Source organism: Trichomycterus rosablanca, chromosome 21 (genome assembly GCF_030014385.1).
Source record: "Trichomycterus rosablanca isolate fTriRos1 chromosome 21, fTriRos1.hap1, whole genome shotgun sequence".
Lineage (NCBI taxonomy): Eukaryota > Metazoa > Chordata > Actinopteri > Siluriformes > Trichomycteridae > Trichomycterus > Trichomycterus rosablanca.
In genome coordinates this window covers 15,975,561-16,000,570 of record NC_086008.1, presented here as the reverse complement: position 1 = coordinate 16,000,570, position 25,010 = coordinate 15,975,561, and the positions used below count along the sequence as shown (strand labels likewise).

General features: G+C 39.2%; 1 protein-coding gene across 1 annotated transcript; it reads left to right on the top strand.

Annotated features, from left to right (window-relative positions):
- Positions 1-278: 278 nt before the first annotated feature.
- Positions 279-24,624, top strand: tmem116 (transmembrane protein 116). Its single transcript, XM_063018327.1, has 7 exons — positions 279-344; positions 897-943; positions 10,259-10,322; positions 13,999-14,124; positions 14,208-14,223; positions 24,225-24,304; positions 24,442-24,624. Exons 1-7 carry the CDS (start codon positions 279-281, stop codon positions 24,622-24,624), a joined length of 582 nt encoding a protein of 193 aa, XP_062874397.1.
- Positions 24,625-25,010: the final 386 nt, after the last annotated feature.

The following is a 25,010-nucleotide window of genomic DNA, read 5'->3' as shown; positions in this document are numbered from 1 at the left end:
AAAATCTGATTGGCTGAGCCGCGTTTGAAGCTGTTGTAAAATCCCCGATAAACCCACACCTATGACCACCTCACATCATTCCATATTAATACGCCACTGGAAAGAAAAAGTGAATGTTATGCCAGGAACCAGGAACATTTACTAAAACACTCCGCTTCGCGTCGTGCCAAAACGACCTTCCCCGTGATAAAATCGCAGTAACGCACAGTCTCTCTTGGCTTATTGCTTTAGTAAATGTTCCTGGCTGCGTGTTGCTTGTTTTGAACAGTTACTGCGAGATGAATTTACTTTTCTCTAACAGTTCTCAGCTAAATACCACTGTACCGACCGAGGACTGGTCATCTGTAAGTAGATAAATTACTTTTCTAGTTGTAATGTTCCTTTTTAAATTTTGTATATAATGTTAGAGAGACAGTGAAAGTCTTGTTTCCTCTAAGTATAATTGTATTTATAAATGTATTTACACTTTGCTTTGTAAATGTTTTGAAATGGTACTTTACCAAAGATGAGATTTGTGTTTGTGGTATGTGTTTTGGCTTGTGTTAGTAAATACTAATTTTCAGTTTAACTAATGGATCATAAACATCAGCGGTGGAAGCGCGCGCCCACCTTCTCCCACAACTTAAACGAAGAGATGGAATGAGAAATTTTTTTTAAATGTTATGTAAATGACAATGTAACCAAATGAAAAGGTATTTAAATAATATAGCACCATGAAGCACATTATATCATGCTGCACTTATGAAACAACTATAAGGCAATAGAATTGGTCCAAAAGTGAGTTACTGTATCGAGCACCACCAACTTTTAACATCTTCCTGCACTGTGCAAAAGAATTAGTGTATAGGGTGGGGTGGGGGATATAATATTAATCATGCTTTTATTTAATTGTGAAGGTGTACCAAGCGGTGCGATGGATTCAAACGACAATGGCTATTTTAAGGTAAATTACCTGGATATATACATGTTAGGATTTTCGGAACATAAAAACGTACATTTAATATGGGAAGTGTTCCGGCATTTACCCACGTGCTCCCTTTGTTCAAAATGGCGCCGGCCATGCTCCCTTTGTTTAAAATGGCGCCGGCCAGGCTCCCTCCCTGACTCCTACTGAGGGGGGGGAGGCGGAGCGCTGGGCTTTTTAGCACATTTCATTGGCTCCAACAGCAGAGGCGGAGGAGGAGCCTAGACTAGTTTAAAAGAAGGGCGCGCTCAGACGCCGTGTCTCTTTCTTGGCTGTTGTTTTTCTAGATTGCAGGAGAAAAGAGCGCCGATCGGCTTAGCTCTGACATATATCCACAGATCATTTTTTACACTTAATAAAGTGTTTTGAAGAGTACTTTCTGGATTCTCTGACTGCTTTCTTCAGGACCTCTCGACAAAAGATTCATCCTAACAGATGGTAGCAGAGGACGGTCGTAGAAACCTGAAGTAGCAGCAAAATTGATTCAGCTGATTGAGCTAAGACCGGAGATTCTGAGGATCTTTTATACTCAATACAAGACGCGTCTATACAAGGTAAACAGATGTTCTCTGTATATATATTAGCTGCATTTATTATTTAGCGTATTGAGTGTAAAAGTGAATCTCGGAATCCGTAAGTGTCTGATTAAATTACTAAAGTATCATTAGATAGTTTAAAACTGTGAATATATGCTAGAGCTAAAATGTATGTTTCCTGATTGCTGAGGTTGAACCAGACCGGTCTAAATAAACTGTACAGGGCGCCATGTGTTCGGCAGCGGCTGGGCCCGGGACACAATTGTCTGTTTTGGTAACGAAGCGAACCTAATTCGAGTGTAATAAATTCTAACGAATTCGTCTGTTTTGGCAACGGAATTCGGGTAATTTGATTGTTAATCTCAAAGGAGTCTGGCTGTTTTGGAAACGGGACTCGGCTAGTTCGTCTGTTTCGGTAACGGAATTAGCCTAATTCGATCGTTCTAAATTCTAACTAGCCTGTCTGTTTTGGGAACGGGGCTGGAATAATTTGATTATTCTAAATTCTAAATTCGGTTCGTAAATAGTACATCAGGAGTTTGTTTGTCAGTGTTTCTGTGTGTATTTGTCTGCGAACCGCGGGTGAAACCGTGGGTGAGCAGTTCACTTTATCTGTTATCTTTTGTTTGTCAACCATCTTGCCCACGTGTATTTTTTCTATCTGTCCGCCATCTTGGCTCTGGGAGTGCAACGTGTGGCTTTTGTTCGTCGGCGCCATCTTGGCTCTGGGAGCGCTGCGCGTGCTTTTCTGTCTATCCGCCATTTTGGTCTTGGGAACGCAGCGTGGTTTCCCGTCTATCCGCCATTTTGGTCTTGGGAACGCAGCGTGGTTTTCTGTCTATCCGCCATTTTGGCTCTGAATGGGCAGCGTGTTATTTCTGTCCGTCGGCCATTTTGGCTCTATGTGCGCAGCGTGTTATGTTTGTCCAACGGCCGTTTTGTCTTTGTATGCCTGGATTGGGTAAGTGCTGCAGTTAATTTTATAATTTAATTTAATTTTATAATCTTAAGATAACTGAGTTAAGATGAAGTATTTGTTATGGTACCTTATTAAGTGTGTTTTAATGTGGGTGGCGTCTGAAAGAATCCAGTGAGTTTTGCGACGGGGAGTCGAGTCTTTTGTCTCGGTTCCTTTTAGGGAGCCGTATATTTACATAATGACTCCTGTCTCGGTTCCTTTGTTTCGGTTAGAAGAGCCGTTTCATAGATTCAAATCATTTTACGACACGTCGCTAGTGGTTATACAATTTGAAAAAGTTTTATGTCATTTGAAATGACACATTACACAACCCTAACTGTTTTAATGGTTGCATCAACGTTTCTTCTATTGCATTTGAATTAAAGACTACTGTTGTAAGGTTTGTATCCACTCCTGTTTGCATTACACAGAGGAGACCCCCTGCTGTTTACTGTGAGTACATTCCAAATGAGTTACTTTCTACTTTTTACTTGAGTAGATGTTTTGAGTAGTAACTTTACTTGTAATTAAGTAAAGATTAATTAAAGTAATAGTACTTTTACTTGAATACACTTTTTGGTACTCTTTCCACCTCTGATTAAGACATGTGTTGATATATTGGATTATATACTGTCAAAGCTTGTGTTTATTTGAGAGTGATGTCGTGTTTTTCTCTGTGTACAAATGCTGAATACAAGTAAAAGGTAAAAGCTAATATGTTACTGTTTCTAAAATATTGTGTAGTTGTAAAGAGTGAGATTTCATAGACTGTTGCAGGGTTCAGAAGTTTACAGGTGAGGCCTTTCATTGTTGATGTTTTTGGCTGTTTTTCTGGGATTTGTAAAATGTAAATGTAAATCAGAAGAAGAAGAGGAGGAAGATATTGGAAGTGAAGATAGCAGCTGGAGGAGAGCAAGTAGGGGAAGAAAACAAGGTAAAATGCAAGGTACGGTTGTCAGGCCTAAAATTAGGGCCAGTAACTGTAGAGAAGGTGTATTACTGGTGAGGATCTGGATGTGGCTCATACACTACAGGGAAGATGGTGAACATCATGACTGTATTACTCTATCTATTTTTTTCTGGGCCTGATAGGAATCCTGAATTGGAAATGTTTGTGAAAGGATTTGCATCCAGAGATGCTGCAACAGACAGGAAACAAGTGGGCTTAGTTAAAATTTTAGCAAATGATACTTTGTGTCATTGTCCCTCCTATTCAATTTATTGGCTTAAACTGTTGAACTACATGCTTTAATAACAGCCTCTAGACTGGCTGAAAGCAAAACTGCTTACATGTTTATGAACTAAACTTTCACATATGGAATCGAACAATTGGTTGTATTTGGTGGGAGAGTGTCTTGTTTTGACTAATTTAAATTTGGAAATCGCCCACCATACCTTGTTGCACAACTTGTGGATGCAATTCTGCTGCCCAAACAGAGAGCCATTTTGTAAATTGTGCATATTCTAAAGTTTTGTTCCAATTTTACAGGACAATGCCAGAGGTGACACTGCCGACAAAGCTGTTGCACACCTTCCACTGCTCACTAACGACATTATTTGTTTACAGGTCCAGCTAACACCAGACTTTGATTGAACTAACTTTAAAATTCTGTGCTTTCCAACAGGATAAACACATTTAGAAGGTTCTGATTGTGTGTCTCCTGATGTTTGGAGATGTCCAGTGGGCAAACCATGTCTTATTAAAATACTATACCATACCAAATTGACCCATGAGTAGAACCATGTGTCAAACAGGGGGGACACAATAAAACAATCTATGCAAATCTAGATAATAAAAACCTGCCAAATGCAACAAGGGCTCCTAGTGAGGGACATCCTGTCTCTAATAATCTTTTGAACTGAGACAACATTGTGTCTATTACCCAGCTACTGGAGGAGCTGTGAAGAGGGAAATCGGCACCAAACACTGAAAATAATAACTCTCATACAGATGAGCATGAGATAAACATAAAAAAAATGTGCCTTTAGGCCGTTTGAAATTCTGTTTGGACAACTCTACAAAGACATGGATTGAAAATATTTAATGGACAAAATTCTAATTGGACACAGGCAAAAATGCAGATTTAATGCTTGGTTGCCGTCAATTTTTTTTATTATTTTTGTTTCAGTTGCCCACATCTGGTGGAAAGAGGTTAAGAGGGGTCGGTCTCTGCATATGCGGAGTCTCCACACTGATCTCGTTTAGGTTTATTTAATGTTTTATTTTCAAGATTTGATTGTAAAATTTGAAAAAAGGGGGGAGTATAATGGTAGGAATGAGAGTTTATGTTTAAATATGGCAGGAGTACTATGGCAGGAATAAGAATTTATGTTTAATATGCTGCTTTGTGTATTAAATCCTGTGATACATTGTGCTGGGGCAGCTGGACTGGCAGACCTACGGATATGCATGCAGATTCAGGGACGCCTGGTGAAGGTAATCTTCAGCCTTACCTCCTGTTTAGAGAAAAGGGAGTTGTAGCAATCTGTAGTATCTCTCAGCGCTGCTGCTTGCTTGGACTCAGGTGAGATTAACCTTTTGCGACCCTGCGGTCACATATGAGGACATTACATTTTGGTTTTGTTATGCCTTATTCCTTGACCTGCTAAACCTAGACCGATTGTCCCCATTAGTGGACATTTTTTGTCTGCCATCTAGTGGTAGCAAAAGTACTAGAACACTAATAAAGTTTGTTTGACATTATGTTTTGCACTTTAGTTACATTTATGACAGAAACGGTGGTTGCTCATTGCACAAGATTCAGGTTGTATCAGGCACAGACATGGACAGTTCAGTGTCTCTGGTTCGCCTCACTTGCATGTCTTTGGACTGTGGGAGGAAACCGGAGCACCCGGGGGAAACCCACACGACAACATGCGGGCTCCGCGGAGGGGGACCTTCTTGCTGTGACAGTGTGCGACGGTACTACCCACTGAGCCACCGTGTCGCCCAACTAATAAGGTTAAAAACAAAAGGAATAGGAAAAATGCATTGAAAAAATCAAAGCTCGGGTCTCAGGAGATTAAATATAATTGCTTGTAAAATTCCTTCGGTAAGATTCAATTTAATTGGTAATATTTTTTGGAAATTGTTAATTGGCAATTGTTAATATTTGATGCTTGTGTTGTATCCGATGAATCTTTTCTAGCTAATTGATCAGGTCAACTCACTCATTTTTTAATTAAGAGGTTTATTGAAAAGTTACAAAGAAATCGGCTCTCCCCAGGCTCTCAGGCTGCAGCGTTCTGAGTCTTCACCCCTCAGGGAAAGTTGAAGCACAGACCCCGACCTGTGCATGCAAAAGGTTTTTTATACCCCTTGTCAAGACCTTATGCTCGTAAAGTGACACGTATCCCTAGTCACCAACCTGTCCTAACCATTTTTCCCTCCTGGCTTTTATCTGGTTTATGATTTTACCACATTTATTGGGGTGGGTGTGTGAGCCCAGCTGGGCGCAGCTGCACAGCTGGGGGCAGCAGTTATGGAGAGCAGGATGTGATTTATTAGCCACAATTGTGCTAAGGTTTTAGTATTCTTTATTGTTGGCTGGAGACTTAAGAACTTACACAGTGAGGTGTAAGTTGGATTTACATAGAGAGTTGTAAATCGGGAGAATAAACAAGAGGCTTATTCAAAATAAACAAGAGGTTTATTCAGAATAAACAGGTGGTTTATTCAGGGAAGAAAATTGGGCCCTTCGAAGTTTTTTGACCAAGGTTTTAGCGTGGGAAACCTGGTGCGGACAGATGGGTTTGTAATGTTGTGAATAATGCACTAGCCTCTCAGAAGGAGAGGACAAGTTGCATCCAACTAATAAACAATACAAAAACCAACTATACGTAGATATATGAAAATTGAGGATTGGTGACTGGATTGAAGAATTTATTGGATTTATGTTTTGTATGTGTCTATGTGTTGTATGAGACAACGTATGTGTTTGTTGAAATAAGAAGGGGGTGGAAGGTATTGTTTGTGTTGTACTTGTGTGTCTTTGTTCTAAGTGTTACACATAAACAATTTTTTAATAATCTGTCCAGGTGAACTTAAGCAGTGGAATGGAAAGTAAAAAGTAAGTTGGAATGGAAAGTAAAAAGTAAGTTGGAATGGAAAGTAAAAAGTAAGGTAGAATGGAAGGAATTGTGTAAAGTGGAATTGAGTTGTCTTAAGGGACAAAGTAGTTTGGCAGTTCGACAATACGACTGCAGCAGGTTGGAACAAGTCCAGACAGTATTGTTGTACTGTGGGGATTGATGGCGGTGTTATGTTTAGAAAATAAAGGAATGACCAAGACAGGGACAAGGAGATCGTCTGTAGATAAGGAAGAGATGATGGTAATAGTCAAATCAGAGATGGCATGGAGGGACCAATTGACTATAGAAACAGGTTATGATGACACAAATACCTGACTGGAATGGGTCAAGTACTCAGTATCTTCAGTGAAGATAGATAACTGCTTTGTTTGCGCAGCTGAAAAACCTAATTTGGCCACACATCCAGTAACTTCAGGAAATTGGACATGCCTACTCTCATTGTTCAATGAGATTGAGCCAGTAGGGTGTGAGAATTTATCCATGTTTCACCCACTAACTCAGGAACCAACCCCAAACAACATCAAAGCTTATAAAGACAATTACACCTGTTTCAGGAGCAACAAACCAGGACCGATAAACAGGGGACATTTTTCAGAGGGATGGTGTAAGGAAACCATTATCTTGGATAGTGATGGGAATTATACAGGCAGCCAGCTGAATGCACAAAAATTCAGTAGGGCGGATTTAGTATGGTTGTGTGGAGATATGAGGATCCGGCGAAGGTTGCATGGGAATTGGTCTGGTGAGTGTGCGTTGGTCTTTCTGAATATGCCTTTTAGAATTTACAAGCAACACGGAGTGGAGGATGCCGGGGACGTCCTGACCAATCACCACAGCCATCGAAGAAACACCCGAGAGGTCAAACCTGGCGGATCCTTCGACAAGACCGTGTGGATTGATGGTATAGGGGTCCCAAGGGGGGTCCCAGATGAATTTAAGGCTAGGAACCAGATTGCTGCAGGGTTTGAAAGCGCACTCTTTTGGTGGGTAACTATCAATAAGAATGTAGACTGGATAAACTATCTCTATTACAATCAGCAGAGATTTGTTAATTTCAGTGTTCAGGCCATTGAGGGACTGAGAGACCAGCTAGGCCAGACTTCACTTATGACCATACAGAATAGAATGGCGTTGGACATGTTGTTGGCAGAGAAAGGTGGAGTTTGCCAGATTGTGGGTTCATCGTGTTGCACCTTCATCCCCAATAATACTGCACCCGATGGTAGTGTGACACGAGCTTTGGAAGGATTGAGGGCTTTGTCACGAGAATGGAAGGAAAATTCAGGGATAGACAATGGATGGGTCAAGTGGCTAGAAGGGATATTTGGACCATGGGAGGGAGTTATTGCGAGTTTGGTGATGTCAGCATGCGTGGGAACGGCAATTTTAGTGGTATGTGGTTGTTGTGTCCCGTGCATCAGGGTGTTAATGGGAAGATTTGTAATAGATATAGTGAGTAGAGGAAGCAGAGGGGGGCAGGATCCACCAGTTATCCAGATGATGTTGGCTGATTTGTCTAGATATCATGTAGATGATGATGAGGAGGATACCCTTGAAGGTGGGCCGGAAGACCCACTTCGAGCAGTATAAGTGCTACTAACTCTGCTTAATTAAAGGTATAACCGACCAGACAAGACGAGGAGAGAGGACCAGCACTACTGATCACACACCGTGATGAAGGAAGGAGACTTGGAAGGACTGGCAGAGGCAGACACTGAGGGGACTGGAAGACCCACTCCAAGGGACAGAAGTGCCACTAACTGGACCTGCCTACAGGGAACAAAAACACAGCAGAAAGCCCGACGAAACCAACCATGCGGAAGACGAGTCCAGAGGAGCCACCGGAACAAGAAGAAGAGAAAGGATTTGGTTAGACTAGGAGGGAAAAACATAAACATATAGTTCGCAGACACGCAGATCATCTTTGAGAACACTAGTTAAGTACAACACACATAGTTTAGCTACAAAACGCAAGGGGTTAGCTCAGGATTGTGTATGATGTATATATGTTTGGTACTCTGCTATTTTTAGAAAAGATATTCTCTGTGTTTCATCGTTTAAATGTTTGTGCCGCTGCGGAAACAGGTAAGACCGACAGGGGAGAATCCATGAGACAGTAGAAGCTATGCAGAGAAACAGGAGCTATGGGCCCCTTCTGAATATCTGCAGCTCCGTCCGGTGGAGGACAACCTGAGCGGACTTCCTGTAGAAGCTACGCACCCATTGTTTTTATTTTTTCTTCTCTTTTTGATTTCCTATTTTTATTATTTTTGTTGTTTGTTTGTTTGTTTTAGGGTTAGGAGCTGTTGCGATAGGTACGGTTCATTTAGTTTAACTGGTAGCCTTTTTATTTTTAGAAACGTTTTATTGTAAAAATTCAGCCCAGTGGCCATGTAGTCAGAAGGGGTTAAATTGGGGGTTGCTGACGGCTATCCTTTCTCCTGGAATCTAGAAACCCCTAACCTATAGTTAAAAGTTAATGTGAATGCATTAAGATGCTTTCAAGGGGGGAAGGTTAGGATTTTCGGAACATAAAAACGTACATTTAATATGGGAAGTGTTCCGGCATTCACCCACGTGCTCCCTTTGTTCAAAATGGCACCGGCCATGCTCCCTTTGTTCAAAATGGCGCCGGCCAGGCTCCCTCCCTGACTCCTACTGAGGGGGGGGAGGCGGAGCCCTGGGCTTTTTAGCACATTTCATTGGCTCCAACAGCAGCGGCGGAGGAGGAGCCTAGACTAGTTTTAAAGAAGGGCGCGCTCAGACGCCGTGTCTCTTTCTTGGCTGTTGTTTTTCTAGATTGCAGGAGAAAAGAGCGCCGATCGGCTTAGCTCTGACATATATCCACAGATCATTTTTTACACTTAATAAAGTGTTTTGAAGAGTACTTTCTGGATTCTCTGACTGCTTTCTTCAGGACCTCTCGACAAAAGATTCATCCTAACATACACCAATCAGCCATAACATTAAAACCACCTCCTTGTTTCTACACTCACTGTCCATTTGATCAGCTCCACTTACCATATAGAAGTACTTTGTAGTTCTACAATTACTGATTGTAGTCCATCTGTTTCTCTGCATGCTTTGTTAGCCCCCTTTCATGCTGTTCTTCAATGGTCAGGACCCCCACAGGACCACCACAGAGTAGGTATTATTTGGGTGGTGGATCATTCTCAGCACTGCAGTGACACTGACATGGTGGTGGTGTGTTAGTGTGTGTTGTGCTGGTATGAGTGGATAAGACACAGCAATGCTGATGAAGTTTTTAAACAGAGAATAGTCCACCAACCAAAAATATCCAGCCAACAGCGCCCCGTGGGCAGCGTCCTGTGACCACTGATGGTCAAGAATATGACCAGCTCAAACAGCAGCAATAGATGAGCGATCGTCTCTGACTTTACATCTACAAGGTGGACCAAATAGGTAGGAGTGTCTAATAGAGTGGACTGTGAGTGGACACGGTATTTAAAAACTCCAGCAGCGCTGCTGTGTCTGATCCACTCATACCAGCACAACACAAACTAACACACCACCACAAACAGATGTACTACAGTCAGTAATTGTAGAACTACAAAGTGCTTTTATATGGTAAGTGAAGCCGATAAAATGGACAATGTGTGTAGAAACAAGGAAGTCGTTTTAATGTTATGGCTGATTGGTGTATATATATCTTTTTAATACCAATAATGGTAAAAATTTGAATTTTAGTATTTTAGGTTCTGGTTCCATCATCTTTTATGCTGTTATACAAAAACTTGTTAGAACATCTGAGGTAAGATTTTTAGTTTCATCGCATTAAATCATGCCACATATGTTATGGTCACTGCTCTCTACAATAAAACATTAAAGTATTATGTTAATGCATAAATATTTTTTAATATTTAATGATATTTAATTAAAGTTGACCTAAGGAGCTAAGGAGTTGACCAGCGCAAACCCTTATTGTTTGTGTTAATGGAAATAGGACAAGGTTTTTTTAGCTACTTCTAAAAACTTAATCAGTCATGATTATGACCAAAATCACTGGATAGGGCATAGTTTCTGCTTGGCAGGGATAAAAAATTTGCAACTACTGCAACTTATTGTGTGCGTAACTACGACAACACAGAGTTAGTTTACACCAATTTACTCTGAATGTAATACATGCTTGTCATTCTACTTGATTCCAGGTATGCAGAACTTCTGATAAGCCATAGTCCATACCTGTTTAATACTTATTAATAAATTATTTTAATTAAAATGACATTTTGCCTGACTAGAGATTAAAGTGTTATTTATAAAGTGTGACACTTTGACACAATGAAAAGTAGTCTGTGTGCAGCTTATATAACAGTGTAAATTTATTCTTCCCTCAAAATAACTCAATATACAGCCATTAATGTCTAAACCACCGGCAACAAAAGTGAGTACACCCCTTAGTGAAAGTTCCTGAAGTGTCAATATTTTGTGTGGCCACCATTATTTCCCAGAACTGCCTTAACTCTCCTGGGCATGGAGTTTACCAGAGCTTCACAGGTTGCCACTGGAATGCTTTTCCACTCCTCCATGACGACATCACGGAGCTGGCGGATATTCGAGACTTTGCACTCCTCCACCTTCCGCTTGAGGATGCCCCAAAGATGTTCTATTGGGTTTAGGTCTGGAGACATGCTTGGCCAGTCCATCACCTTTACCCTCAGCCTCTTCAATAAAGCAGTGGTCGTCTTAGAGGTGTGTTTGGGGTCATTATCATGCTGGAACACTGCCCTGCGACCCAGTTTCCGGAGGGAGGGGATCATGCTCTGCTTCAGTATTTCACAGTACATATTGGAGTTCATGTGTCCCTCAATGAAATGTAACTCCCCAACACCTGCTGCACCCATGCAGCCCCAGACCATGGCATTCCCACCACCATGCTTGACTGTAGGCATGACACACTTATCTTTGTACTCCTCACCTGATTGCCGCCACACATGCTTGAGACCATCTGAACCAAACAAATTAATCTTGGTCTCATCAGACCATAGGACATGGTTCCAGTAATCCATGTCCTTTGTTGACATGTCTTCAGCAAACTGTTTGCGGGCTTTCTTGTGTAGAGACTTCATAAGAGGCTTCCTTCTGGGGTGACAGCCATGCAGACCAATTTGATGTAGTGTGCGGCGTATGGTCTGAGCACTGACAGGCTGACCCCCCACCTTTTCAATCTCTGCAGCAATGCTGACAGCACTCCTGCGCCTATCTTTCAAAGACAGCAGTTGGATGTGACGCTGAGCACGTGCACTCAGCTTCTTTGGACGACAAACGCGAGGTCTGTTTTGAGTGGACCCTGCTCTTTTAAAACGCTGGATGATCTTGGCCACTGTGCTGCAGCTCAGTTTCAGGGTGTTGGCAATCTTCTTGTAGCCTTGGCCATCTTCATGTAGCGCAACAATTCGTCTTTTAAGATCCTCAGCGAGTTCTTTGCCATGAGGTGCCATGTTGGAACTTTCAGTGACCAGTATGAGAGAGTGTGAGAGCTGTACTACTAAATTGAACACACCTGCTCCCTATGCACACCTGAGACCTAGTAACACTAACAAATCACATGACATTTTGGAGGGAAAATGACAAGCAGTGCTCAATTTGGACATTTAGGGGTGTAGTCTCTTAGGGGTGTACTCACTTTTGTTGCCGGTGGTTTAGACATTAATGGCTGTATATTGAGTTATTTTGAGAGAAGAATAAATTTACACTGTTATATAAGCTGCACACAGACTACTTTTCATTGTGTCAAAGTGTCATTTTGTCAGTGTTGTCCCATGAAAATATATACTTAAATATCTGCAGAAATGTGAGGGGTGTACTCACTTTTGTGATACACTGTATATATTAAGTATGTAAGTATTTAATTCTATGGCTGCTAATTTTTTTATCGCTTAATCTAATGATTATTTTTCTAAAAACTAATTTATTGATTATTTTAAAGGGGGTTATGTGTGTGCTCAAATAAAAATAATTCATTCAAAATTATAAAAAAAAACAAGAGTTCATTTTAATGTTTCAATATTTTCTCTGATCTACTCTTAACACAGTATGCACAGGCCAGTGAAAGTTCAGTGGTTAAGGTACTGGACTAGCAAACAGAAGGTTGCCGGTTCAAGCCCCGCCACCACTAAGTTGCCACTGTTGGGTCCCTGAGCAAGGCCCCTAACCCTCAATTGCTCATCATGTTCCGCTCATTGTGTTAGTCGCTTTGGATAAAAGCATCTGCTAAATGCTGAAAATGTAAATGTATAGAAAATTATCAAGTTTTACTGGTAATTATATTGTTAGGCAGGTCAGTCAAGCACATGCACTCTGTGTCTATAATACCACATAGCTGGTGACAATGGTACCCTCCCACATATGCAAGCCACTCATGTTTTTGAACTTTTTGCTGATAAAAGTCTGGATGGTCCTTTTCATTTTGTCTGCTTTATCTGTGCACACACCCCTGCTATAAACAGCATGTCTTTCCATAAATGTGTTTTATAGCTTTTAATTAATACTTTATTATTAATTAAAATAATTAATAATAACCGGTAAAGCCGCTCAGGTGGCGCAGCGGTAAAAGACACGCGCTGCAACCAGAGCTGGATTTCGAAGGAGCGTCGCTTCGAATCCAGCTCTGCCTTCACGGTCGAGGCTGGGCGGCTATGGACAACGATTGGCCTGTTGTCCGGGTGGGGGGCGGGACTTAAGACCGTAAGGGGATGCTCTCTCAGGAACGGGGCGGTTGCGCCCTCTGCTGGCTGGTTGGTGGCGCCTGTATGGAGACGGGAGGGGGTGTGGCGGAGTTGTGTGATCCTCCGTGCACAGTACTCTGCCACGCTACACTCGTCAAGTGTGGGTGATAAGACGGTCGATTGGCTGTGCACGTTTCGGAGGAGGCGTGGAATGGCCTCGTCAGCCCCCAATCAGGAGCAGGAATCCGCACTAATGAGAGGATGATAGATGGGACGAAATTGGACGTGCTAAATAAAAAAAATAAAAAATAAAAAATACTTTATCTGGGTGGCGTATGGCCAGGAGAAAGCATTGTTGCCACATATTGCTGTGTTCATGGTTTAAATCTGAACTCCATTATTGTCTGTGTGGATTTTCGCATGCTCCATGTTGGTTTCTTTCTGGCACTACTTTTCTTATCCTACCACCTCAGTCAGTTAATCATAATTGAAGGTGGATTAGCCACTGTAAGTTACCCCTATGTTTAAGTAGAAAATTATTGTTTAATGTACCGTGATGGACTTAATGCACAATTTAATAATAGTTGCTCAATTTAAATAGTTTTAATGATATAGGTAATAAACAAGAACTTTTTACTTTTTATAGCATTTCTGTTTCTGTTGTGGAGTCGCATTTGTATAGAAAATGATAAAATTTTACTGGTATTGAAACTGACTACCAGGATTTTGGTATTAAATAAATTATACTCTAATGTGTTACAGATTCAGCCACTGTTCTTTTTAAGTTTAACAGACCTGTTGTTGGCTTTGAGCTGGTTAATTGGAGCTCTCCTCTTCAGCAACCCCTGTGATTCATATATCTGCTACAATCTCCACACTGTGGAGCAGGTACATAGTAACAGCATCTGTACTTTATAATGTTCATCAAGATACAGGATGTTTATTACCAATGACATTGTTTCCCTGAATAGGACCACACAGCATCAGGTAAAGGCTGTTACACACTCACAACTAGCACTAAGTAATTATCACACGATTTTGCTATTAGTTCTCTGTAACTATAAATATACCTACTACACAAGGAACATAACATGCCAAATTACAAGGTGCCAATAGTCTACTTATAAAAAATAGCCAGTGTTGTTCAAAATCACAAACTACTACATCAAATAGTACAACGTAAAAATACTAGAGTGAGCTATAGTTGTTGGGAAAATAGGCAAACATATCAGCCTAGCAATATTTTTCACACTGCTGTAAATCTGTTTAACCCTTATTACAAAACATAGCTGGGTACATAAGAAATGACTTCAGTGACTGATCTGTTATTGGTATTTTTTCAAAGAGTTTTTACCTTCTCATACATTGATTGACTAGGTTAAACAATTTTAAAACTCTTTCACCTGCCAGGCCTTAACACCAAGCTTTGATACCACTGAATAACACTGACTGCAGCTGATGGTGGTCACTGACACTATTTAAACTAAATTAACCAATAATTGGCCTACATTCAAATTATTATTAGAGGATGATAGTCAATTGGTAACTCAAACATAGCGTAAGGTAAATAGGTGTCTTGTAAGCTATGTTTTAATTTATCATAACTTTTAAATATTTTTAAACGTTTTGGAATAAATGAACATATGTAACACTGGCTATACATTTATCAAAATAAATGTAATATTTCCAAATTTGTGGCAACATTTTGCTAAGGCCTATGTCTCTTATGTCATGACTGTGCCCTTATGCACAAAGTGAGGTTCATAATGACTGACGTTTGTTGTAGAGAAACACTACTCTGTACACAGCTCTGACCTCATTCCTACTGACCATTTTTCTGTTGCAAGCCAGGCCTTTAATTTCAACATTATTGGCTGACCATACAAATACTTACAAATTTTAAAAGACACTGGCAGAGGAGAGCTGAGCCTGTCACATGCCATCTTCATTATGTGTGCAGTAGCCAGCCACATCTTTTTACCTGCCAGTGGTGGAGTCTTAAGAAAAAAAGGTTGCAAATGTAGAGCAGCAATAAAACCCCATCAACCACCTTCTCAAAAACACAGCCAAATGTGCCTGTTTGGATGCCGGACCAGGTTTGGATGCCCAGCCTGGGAATTAAAACTTGAGAGCTTGAGACTGTTGCGCCACCCAAGCTGTCTTTTTGTTTTATCCACTGCAGTTTGAAAGGTGTTCCTTAACTGTGTTGAGTCGCTTACAAGTTAAACCTGAGTTGCAGAATTGGGTCTTTAATCATTTTAGCTGTTGGATTGTTTTGTTTGTGTCAGGTAAGCTTTTTGGCAATATAATGCTACATGCTGCTGCTTGTTTGCAGTGTTCTGTGGTCTGCTTTGTATGGTTTAAATTAACACAGTCAGAGCAGAAACAATGAGCCATGAAAGCACACATAAGAATTGGAGTTTGGATGTGAAAGACTTGTTGTGGAGCAAAAGGCCTTTGTTTTTGTCTTCATGTTTGCTTCATGGCTTTTCATTATGTTTACATTTTTAATAAACCATGAGCGAGTCTAACCTTTTCTAACCGGTTATATATCAGACTGATAATTAGATTTTTTGCTAAAGTTGACAGTACTGTAGTTGATGTGTTTTATTTTTACTAAATTCTTTGTTGATGTAGCCTTTTATGAACCCTAAAAAAAATCACAAAAGTCAAATAAATGAGACAGGAAAAAATTAGAGCAGCAAATTAGGTCCAGATATGTAAAATAAAAATAAAAAACAATCTGACATACTTTTACTTTTTTTTTTTTTTTTTTTTTTTGTGGAGAGCATATTCAGTGGTTCGATATCATAAGTTGTGTGGAATGCAAATGGGTATGAGCAAAAGTATGTGGATACTTGACCATGAGTTTACTTACATTTACTTCATATAGCAGATGCTCTTATCTACACTAAAGATAGAAGTGCTTTCCTAGTAAACATTTTGGTATTCCACTACAAGTTAGCAAAATTTGCTGAAATTGTTACTGTTTTGTTTGTTTTAATAGTTTAAATTTGTCAAACATTTGTGTAAATGCAAGGCTAATTTACTTTATTAAACCACCAAGCTGCTAGTTAGTGAACAGGCCATGGATACTCTGTAAGCCAGATGGATCATCCCCTATGGTTTGATATACATATGAACCACGGATCATTTGCCAAAAACACAACAACAACTTGACTGAACAACAAATAAGTTTTGAGATTGGGTAGATTAAAAGTAATCAGGCATGCTGCTACATTCTGAATTAGAGTTTGGACATGGGAAAACCTTCCAGGAGGGATTTGCAGTAATCTTGCCTCAAAATGACAAGAATGGACATGAAGTGACTTTCAGAGGAAGGAATGGCTGAATCCTTTTGATGTTGTAATGGAAGAACTGGCAAGATCGGATCAGGTCAGCAACATGAGCCGAGAAGTATATCTGGCTATCCAGAACCCCACCAAGGTTTTGTACATGCCTAGATAGTTTGATGTGAGTGTCATTAAGTGAGATGACAAAATCTTGGCATGAAGATATATCCCCAGGCATAAATATCAGCCCAGTCTTGCTGGAATTGAATCTGACATTCACAATGAGATATCTGCCAGACATGCAGAGATACAAGCCGAAACTAGGGTATCTAAAGGAGAATGCAATGGTAAACTGAGTATAATTTAGGAAAAGCCATGGGTGACACAGTGAGTGACTTATATATTAAGTGAGCCAACATATTAAGTGTGTATGAAAAAAGGGCAGTTTCAAGTACAGAACCTGTTGGGATTCAGTTTAAAAAACTGCATATAGCAGAGAAAGATCCCCTTCATGTCACCTGGTAAGAATGTTCTTCCAGGTAGGAAACTATGTTGAACCAAAAATTTCAAGGTTGGAAAGGGTGGACAGGAGCGTGCTGAAGTTTGCTTAATGGCAGCAGATAGGTCAGCTTGAATAGGAAAGGGCCTTCCCCAAACTGTTGCCACAAAGTTAGAAGCATTTTTGAAATAAATAAATAATTAAATAAATATGCATGTTAGCAATGGGGATGACTAAAACACCTAACTAATTAATTAGGAGCAGTGTCCACATACCTTTGGCTATATAGTGTAGAATTAGGCACTGCATGGAATAAAAATATATTTGCCTTTATGACTAACTTTGACTTTAAATAATTTAGCTGAGGAAAACATTGATACATTTGTTTAAGCCTATCATTAGGAAAATCAATAGTTGTATTACTTTGCATTCTAATGATATTAGACAAAGTAAGCTGGATGTAAAGGTCTTGATTTTGTTTGTCAGTAACCCTTGTCAGACTGTGCCTGCAGACAAAGAAAAAAATCACTTTATGTATAACATTGTCAAGTTATGTATAGATTACAAGTGTGTGTTGAAAATTTGCCCACATTCCATCCTAACCTAGCACATAAATACATGCAAAAGCAAAGAGATGAGGAGTCTCTTTATTTGTCAGTAAACCCAAGGCATTGTACAGTAAATACATTTAAAAAAGGACTTTCTCTTGGAATATATAGAAGTATGGCCTACAAATATTCATTTACATTTTCTGCAATTAGCAGATGCTTTTATCCAAAGCAACTTACATTGAGGGTTAACCGTTAGGCTACAACTGCCCATATACATTGATCAGCCATAACATTAAAACCACCTTCTTGTTTCTACACTCACTGTCCATTTTATCAGCTCCTCTTACCATATAGGATCACTTTGTAGTTCTACAATTACTGACTGTAGTCCATCTATTTCTCTACATACTTTTTTAACCTCATTTTACTCTGTTCTTCAATGGTCAGGACCCCCACAGGACCACCACAGAGCAGATATTATTTAGGTGGTGGATCATTCTCAGCACTGCAGTGACAATGACATGGTGGTGGTGTTAGTGGTGTTGTGCTGGTATGAGTGGATCAGACACAGCAGTGCTGCTGGAGTTTTTAAATACCGTGTCCACTCACTGTCCACTCTATTAGACACTCCTACCTAGTTGGTTCACCTTGTAGATGTAGTCAGAAGCAATCACTCATCTATTGCTGCTGTTTGAGTTGGTCATCTTCTAGACCTTTATCAGTGGTCATAGGACGCTGCCCATGGGGCACTGTTGGCTGGAGGACTATTCTCAGTGAGGTGTTTAAAAACTCCATCAGCATTGTTGTGTCTTATCCACTCATACCAGTACAACACACACTAACACCCTATCACCATGTCAGTGTCACTGCAGTGCTGAGAATGATCCACCACCCAAGTAATACCTACTCCCTAGTGGTCCTGGGACAGTCCTGACCATTGAAAAACAGCATGAAAGGGGACTAACAAAGCATGCCGAGAAACAGATGGACTACAGTCAGTAATTGTAGAACTACAAAGTGCTTCTATATGGTAAGTGGAGCTGATAAAATTGACAGTGAGTGTAGAAACAAGGAGGTGGTTTTAATGTTATGACTGATCAGTGTATTTAAGATACTTTTAATGGTTATTAGTTATAACCCAGTGGTTTGCTATACCAGTTTTCTTGTATTTCCTTTTCAAAGTGTGTCTTTTTGTAGTTAAACAAAATAGTTTTAATATATACAAACAAAATTCCAAACAAAGGAATTTCTTTCCTACTGATTAAGATTGAATTGGGTTGTATCCATCTTTGTACATATAGTATATTAGTACAATAGGATGTGGTTTGGGATGTAGTCAGTGTCACTAAGCTGCAATTTGCTTTGTTGACTCCTAATTGACTCGGACTGGATTTGTGTTATAATTATGGTTTTAGAGAACCCGTAACTTAGGGGAAATTGGAACATAACCAATTGTCTAATATATTGTCTAGTGCACTATGTAGTGAACATGAATGCGTTATCCGATACACAATCTAGTGCACTATGTAGGGAACATTAATGTGCTTGTAACGTGAACAGTTAGCTTAATAGCCCAGTTAGCACTGGCAAAACACTGGAATAAAACAGAAAGTAAGACCAAAATTAAGATTAAATGACAAAAAACTAGGGCTGTCAAACGATTAAAATTTTTAATCGCGATTAATCTCAGAATTTTACATAGTTAATCGCGATTAATCGCATTAAAAAAAATCTGTGTAAATGTTATAGAAAACAAGGATTTTAAGTGAAATGTTACAATTAAATTGGTGAACATATTTATGCTAAATGTACTTATGTTAAAAACTGCTGGGACAAGAGAAAACTGTAAGGGAGTTTTATTCACTCACATATTAGGCAGTAATACTATCTAGCAGAGAACCTTGACTTCGTATATATGTCAGATGCGCAGTTATTGTAACAGACTTTTCTGTGGTTGTATCGTGACGATGGTTTGATGGACGTTTCTACACGAAGTGAGTGTGTTTTCACTAGGGATGCATCGATACCATTTTTTCCCAACCGAGTACAAGTACATGTATTTTTGTACACGCCGATACCTATTTAGAATGATGCAATCTGGAGCATTATGGAATAGTTTAGTTTTTAGTGTAAAATAGTGCAGTGGAACAATTGCTTGCCATCACTAATTGTAAAAAAAAAAAACACCGCACAGACATTATTGAGAAAGCTTCTGACAAGCTAACGTAAACGTTCATTAATAAACGCACGTAATTAACGTTGTGCATACATGCGATGCGATTCTGCTGATTGAAATATTTACTTTAAAAAGATAATACAGTCCGATCCCATCTGAGCCGATTCTATCAGCACGTTCGTGGTTCACCTCGGTAAATCGTAAACGACTCTGAGTCGACTCCCGCTCTGTGGTAATAACCAGTATAATTAAGCCTGAGCTTTATAAGGTAAGCGAGTCACACAAAATGTTCTGTAGTATTTGGTGTTTATTTACAACCGCATCATTCATCATAACAGTAAACACGGAGAGATGACTGAGAAAAGAAACTTACGCTGCGCTTACAATGAATCGATTCTTGAATCACTTGTATCGACACTGTGAACAGAGAATTGAACACAAACAGCGGTCGCTGCTTTTGTAACCGGTTTATCTTCGCTGTTAGCTCTATTTTTAAGGGTTTTTTTTGTCAAACGGAACTAAAGAACATTAAACGTGCGTGTGAGCGTGGTCAGTGAGAATAATTCAATCTGTCTCCCGTGGGTGAAAAATGAATTGCTTTAGTTTTAGAAGTGAAAAAATCTCGTAATGTAATTAGTGCGTTAACGGCACTATTTTTTTAAATCTCGTTAAATTGAGATTGCGTTAATGCGTTATTATCGCGTTAACTTCGACAGCCCTAATATATATATATATATATATATAAATATATATATATATATATATATATAAATATATATACTGTATATATATATATATATATATATATATACAGTGCCTTGCAAAAGTATTCAGCCCCCTTGAACTTTTCAACCTTTTGCCACATTTCAGGCTTTAAACATAAAGATATGAAATTGTAATTTTTTGTGAACAATCAATAACAAGTGCGACACAATTGTGAAGTGGAACGAAATTTATTGGATATTTTAAACTTTTTTTAGAAATAAAAACCTGAAAAGTGGGGCGTGCAATATTATTCAGCCCCTTTACTTTCAGTGCAGCAAACTCACTCCAGAAGTTCAGTGAGGATCTCTGAATGATCCAATGTTGACCTAAATGACTGATGGTGATAAATAGAATCCACCTGTGTGTAATCAAGTCTCTGTATAAATGCACCTGCTCTGTGATAGTCTCAGAGTTCTGTTTAAAGCGCAGAGAGCATCATGAAGACCAAGGAACACACCAGGCAAGTCCGAGATACTGTTGTGGAGAAGTTTAAAGCTGAATTTGGATACAAAAAGATTTCCCAAGCTTTAAACATCTCAAGGAGCACTGTGCAAGCGATCATATTGAAATGAAGGGAGTATCAGACCACTGCAAATCTACCAAGACCCGGCCGTCCCTCTAAACTTTCAGCTCAAACAAGGAGAAGACTGATCAGGGATGCAGCCAAGAGGCCCATGATCACTCTGAATGAACTGCAGAGATCTACAGCTGAGGTGGGAGAATCTGTCCATAGGACACAATCAGTCGTACACTGCACAAATCTGGCCTTTATGGAAGAGTGGCAAGAAGAAAGCCATTTCTCAAAGATATCTATAAAAAGTCACCTGGGAGACACACCAAGCATGTGGAAGAAGGTGCTCTGGTCAGATGAAACCAAAATCGAACTTTTTGGCCACAACGCAAAACGTTATGTTTGGCGTAAAAGCAACACAGCTCATCACCCTGAACACACCATCCCCACTGTCAAACATGGTGGTGGCAGCATCATGGTTTGGGCCTGCTTTTCTTCAGCAGGGACAGGGAAGATGGTTAAAATTGATGGGAAGATGGATGGAGCCAAATACAGGACCATTCTGGAAGAAAACCTGTTGCAGTCTGCAAAAGACCTGAGACTGGGATGGAGATTTATCTTCCAACAAGACAATGAACCAAAACATAAAGCAAAATCTACAATGGAATGGTTCACAAATAAACGTATCCAGGTGTTAGAATGGCCAAGTCAAAGTCCAGACCTGAATCCCATCGAGAATCTGTGGAAAGAGCTGAAAACTGCTGTTCACAAACGCTCTCCATCCAACCTCACTGAGCTCGAACTGTTTTGCAAGGAAGAATGGGCAAAAATTTCAGTCTCTCGATGTGCAAAACTGATAGAGACATACCCCAAGCGACTTGCAGCTGTAATCGCAGCAAAAGGTGGCGCTACAAAGTATTAACGCAAGGGGGCTGAATAATATTGCACGCCCCACTTTTCAGTTTTTTATTTCTAAAAAAAGTTTAAAATATCCAATACATTTCGTTCCACTTCACGATTGTGTCCCACTTGTTGTTGATTCTTCACAAAAAATTACAATTTCATATCTTTATGTTTAAAGCCTGAAATGTGGCAAAAGGTTGAAAAGTTCAAGGGGGCTGAATACTTTTGCAAGGCACTGTATATATATATATATATATATATACATATATATACAGTGAGCGAACATTCTATATTAAAATGTCCCCAAAGAAGGTGCAAAGAGAGTGCAGTGTTGAGAAAATAAACAAATCTTTTAATATTTAGTGTTGTATAATTACTCCTGCCAGTAGCTGTCACTGTGTATCAGACAGAGGGGACAGTGAGTGAGAGAGAAGAAGGAAATCGTAAAGTATTCTTTCTTTCGTGCAATTACACCTACAAAATACAACACTATTGAAATAAAGAAGGAAATAATAGAGAAATATGAGAGTTGTTGTTTCTGGAAGATACATTTTATAAAAAAAGGAAATTTATTATGGTGTATGATACAGCACATGCACTGAATGTGTGTTTTTTATGTACAGTACTACTGTGTGTTGTTGTTTATTATTGCTTATTACAGGAATGTCTATTCTATAATTTAAGATTTAAGGGAAGATATACTTGTTTTATAACAAAAAAAGATCATTTAAGACATTAGAAAGGTTAGGTAAAGGGGTGGTTTGGGAGGTCTGGCACGGATTAATTCTATTTACATGATTTCTTATGGGACAAATAGGTTTAACTAACGAACATTTTGACTTAAGAACAGCCCTTTGGAACCAATTAAATTCGTAGGTCAAGGACTGTAGTAAAGCTGTTTGATTAAACATTTGCCACTGTAGCAAATGTGGTAGCATTGTACTTTTTGTACTAACATAATGAAGATTTTAATTAAGCTCAATTCTTTATAGTCTCTTAGCCATAGACATTATCCCAAAGCAGCTTTACAGAGACCTGGATCTAGACCTTTAATAAGCAGGAAAAAGCAAACATAACAAGAAATCCCTGATTTTGGGATCTGATATAAAAATTGAGAGAATTCAGGGTTTATATAGGAACCTATTCTCAACTGTCCAACACTAAAGAGTGTTAAATTAAATTAGTGTAATTTAATCTTGTTTTAAAGTAAAATATAACTCTTATTTATATAAAAGTCTACTAATGCCATCAGTAATAATATTAACAACACATAGCACTAAATGACATATAAGTAAAACATATTAAAAAAGCAAAGCTGCAAGATCCTAAGAATTTTGACATGCCTTAGCTGAAAAAAAGTGCTTAGAAAAGGCTCTACTGTTTTAGGATATCTGGAAAAAAGCTAAAGATAAACTATTAAGGGGTTTTACGCATTATATGGAGGTTATTGCAAAAGCTGTCTATGATAAAATAACCAGGCCTTCTTTTGCTTGACTTATTTATTTAGAAAGAGCAGCCAGCAGTTGCAGTTTTCCAATATAGAGACTCTAAAAGCATGTACAAGACAAATGTTTTGCCAGTTAGATATAAAGTAAGATAAAATGATTAAAATGCCAATGGTACACCAAAAAAAGTCAGTGCTGTTTAGGGTAAAATCATTAAGTGTAACGTGCCCACCTGTCATATGGAGCAGCAGGGTTACACAAATTGCAGGCTGACCTGCCAGTTATTAGCATCAGCAGGGGGCTTGGGAGCGCAGAGGACTCATAGTGTCGATTCCTTGAATGAAGTCTTATTAATTGTTGTTGCGCTTCAGAAGTGAGAGTTGCTTTAATTGCCAGCCTTGCAGAACAGCTTGTTGCATTGTGTTAATATAGTTGAAATGGAAAGTATAACATATTAAACAAAGAAGTCAAAGCTACCAATATGTTTGCAAATTACTTGGCCACGGGGCTGTAATAATGTAAGCAGTAAAGGGACTAGAATAAAACATTGTTAATTAGTTTATTCAACACTACTAAGTAGGTCTGATTCTTTGTTTCCTCTGTTATCAGATAAATTGACTGAGGGTGAAAACTGCCAAATGTCAGTTTTAATTGAAGTTGGAATTTTATCAACCAAAACACATTTCCTCTTACCGTTACCTGAGATCCCATGACACTAAAAATATAATGTTTTACAATTTTTACACACACCACGCATGTAGCCCACTAGCTTTGCAGACCTGAAATCAAATGGTTTTCAAACTTTCCTTTAAGCTACAGGTTTATGACTTTTCCTTTTTTTATAGCAATAATCCTGGCCATTCTAATGTTAATCAAACCTGAGGAAGTGGATGGAAGTGTGGGAGTCACCCTATACATTCTACAGGTAATCCAAATAAGCTGTTAAAATTAATCATACTATTCTTATGTTTTTGGTGCAGTTACAGTTTTTCTATTACACCTTTTTTCTGTATCATAAACTTCTCTTAATTTTTATTGTTATCTTTTCTCTCTTTTCTCCAGGCATTTACTTCTGCTTCCCAGGGTCTGTTAAACTGTCTTGTGTATGGCTGGACCCAGCAGCACTTTAGATCTGTAAACAGGGCTGCTGTGCGAGATGCTGACACCCAGACCCCATTGTTGCGCTCCCAAAAGCAAAACTACAACGCCCATCACTCTTCTAGTACACACATGCAGCAGGTCTGAAGAATACCAGAAGATGGAAAACTTCTCCCACGTTCTGTTGGCCAAGCTGTACTATGACTTGCCCTAAGGGGAAGTGAAGTTATCTGTTGAAGCAAGAAAGGCTGAACATATGAAACATATATAAAGTGCCTTTAAAGGGAACTGCGGACTAAGTAAATTTTATCCTAAAACCCGGGAACCTCACACAGGTCCCTACAACAAATAGCACAAATGTCATCAGTCAAGTAAAGTTATTTTTTATTAAGTGAACACTCAAATGTATACATAAAAACACTATATGGACAAAAGTATTGGAACATTATATGTTGTATAATGTGTAATGATGTAAAAGACTACTTGCAAGTTTTTACAAACATTTGATTGCAGCTGTTATGTCCAAGGGTAGC

What these genes read in the sequence shown, in the direction of transcription:
- tmem116 (XM_063018327.1), top strand. Translation starts at nt 279, where the DNA reads ATGAATTTACTTTTCTCTAACAGTTCTCAGCTAAATACCACTGTACCG. An exon ending in ACGACAATGGCTATTTTAAG is followed by an intron (nt 944 to 10,258) that starts GTAAATTACCTG and finishes TTTGAATTTTAG; the next exon opens with TATTTTAGGTTCTGGTTCCA. An exon ending in AACTTGTTAGAACATCTGAG is followed by an intron (nt 10,323 to 13,998) that starts GTAAGATTTTTA and finishes AATGTGTTACAG; the next exon opens with ATTCAGCCACTGTTCTTTTT.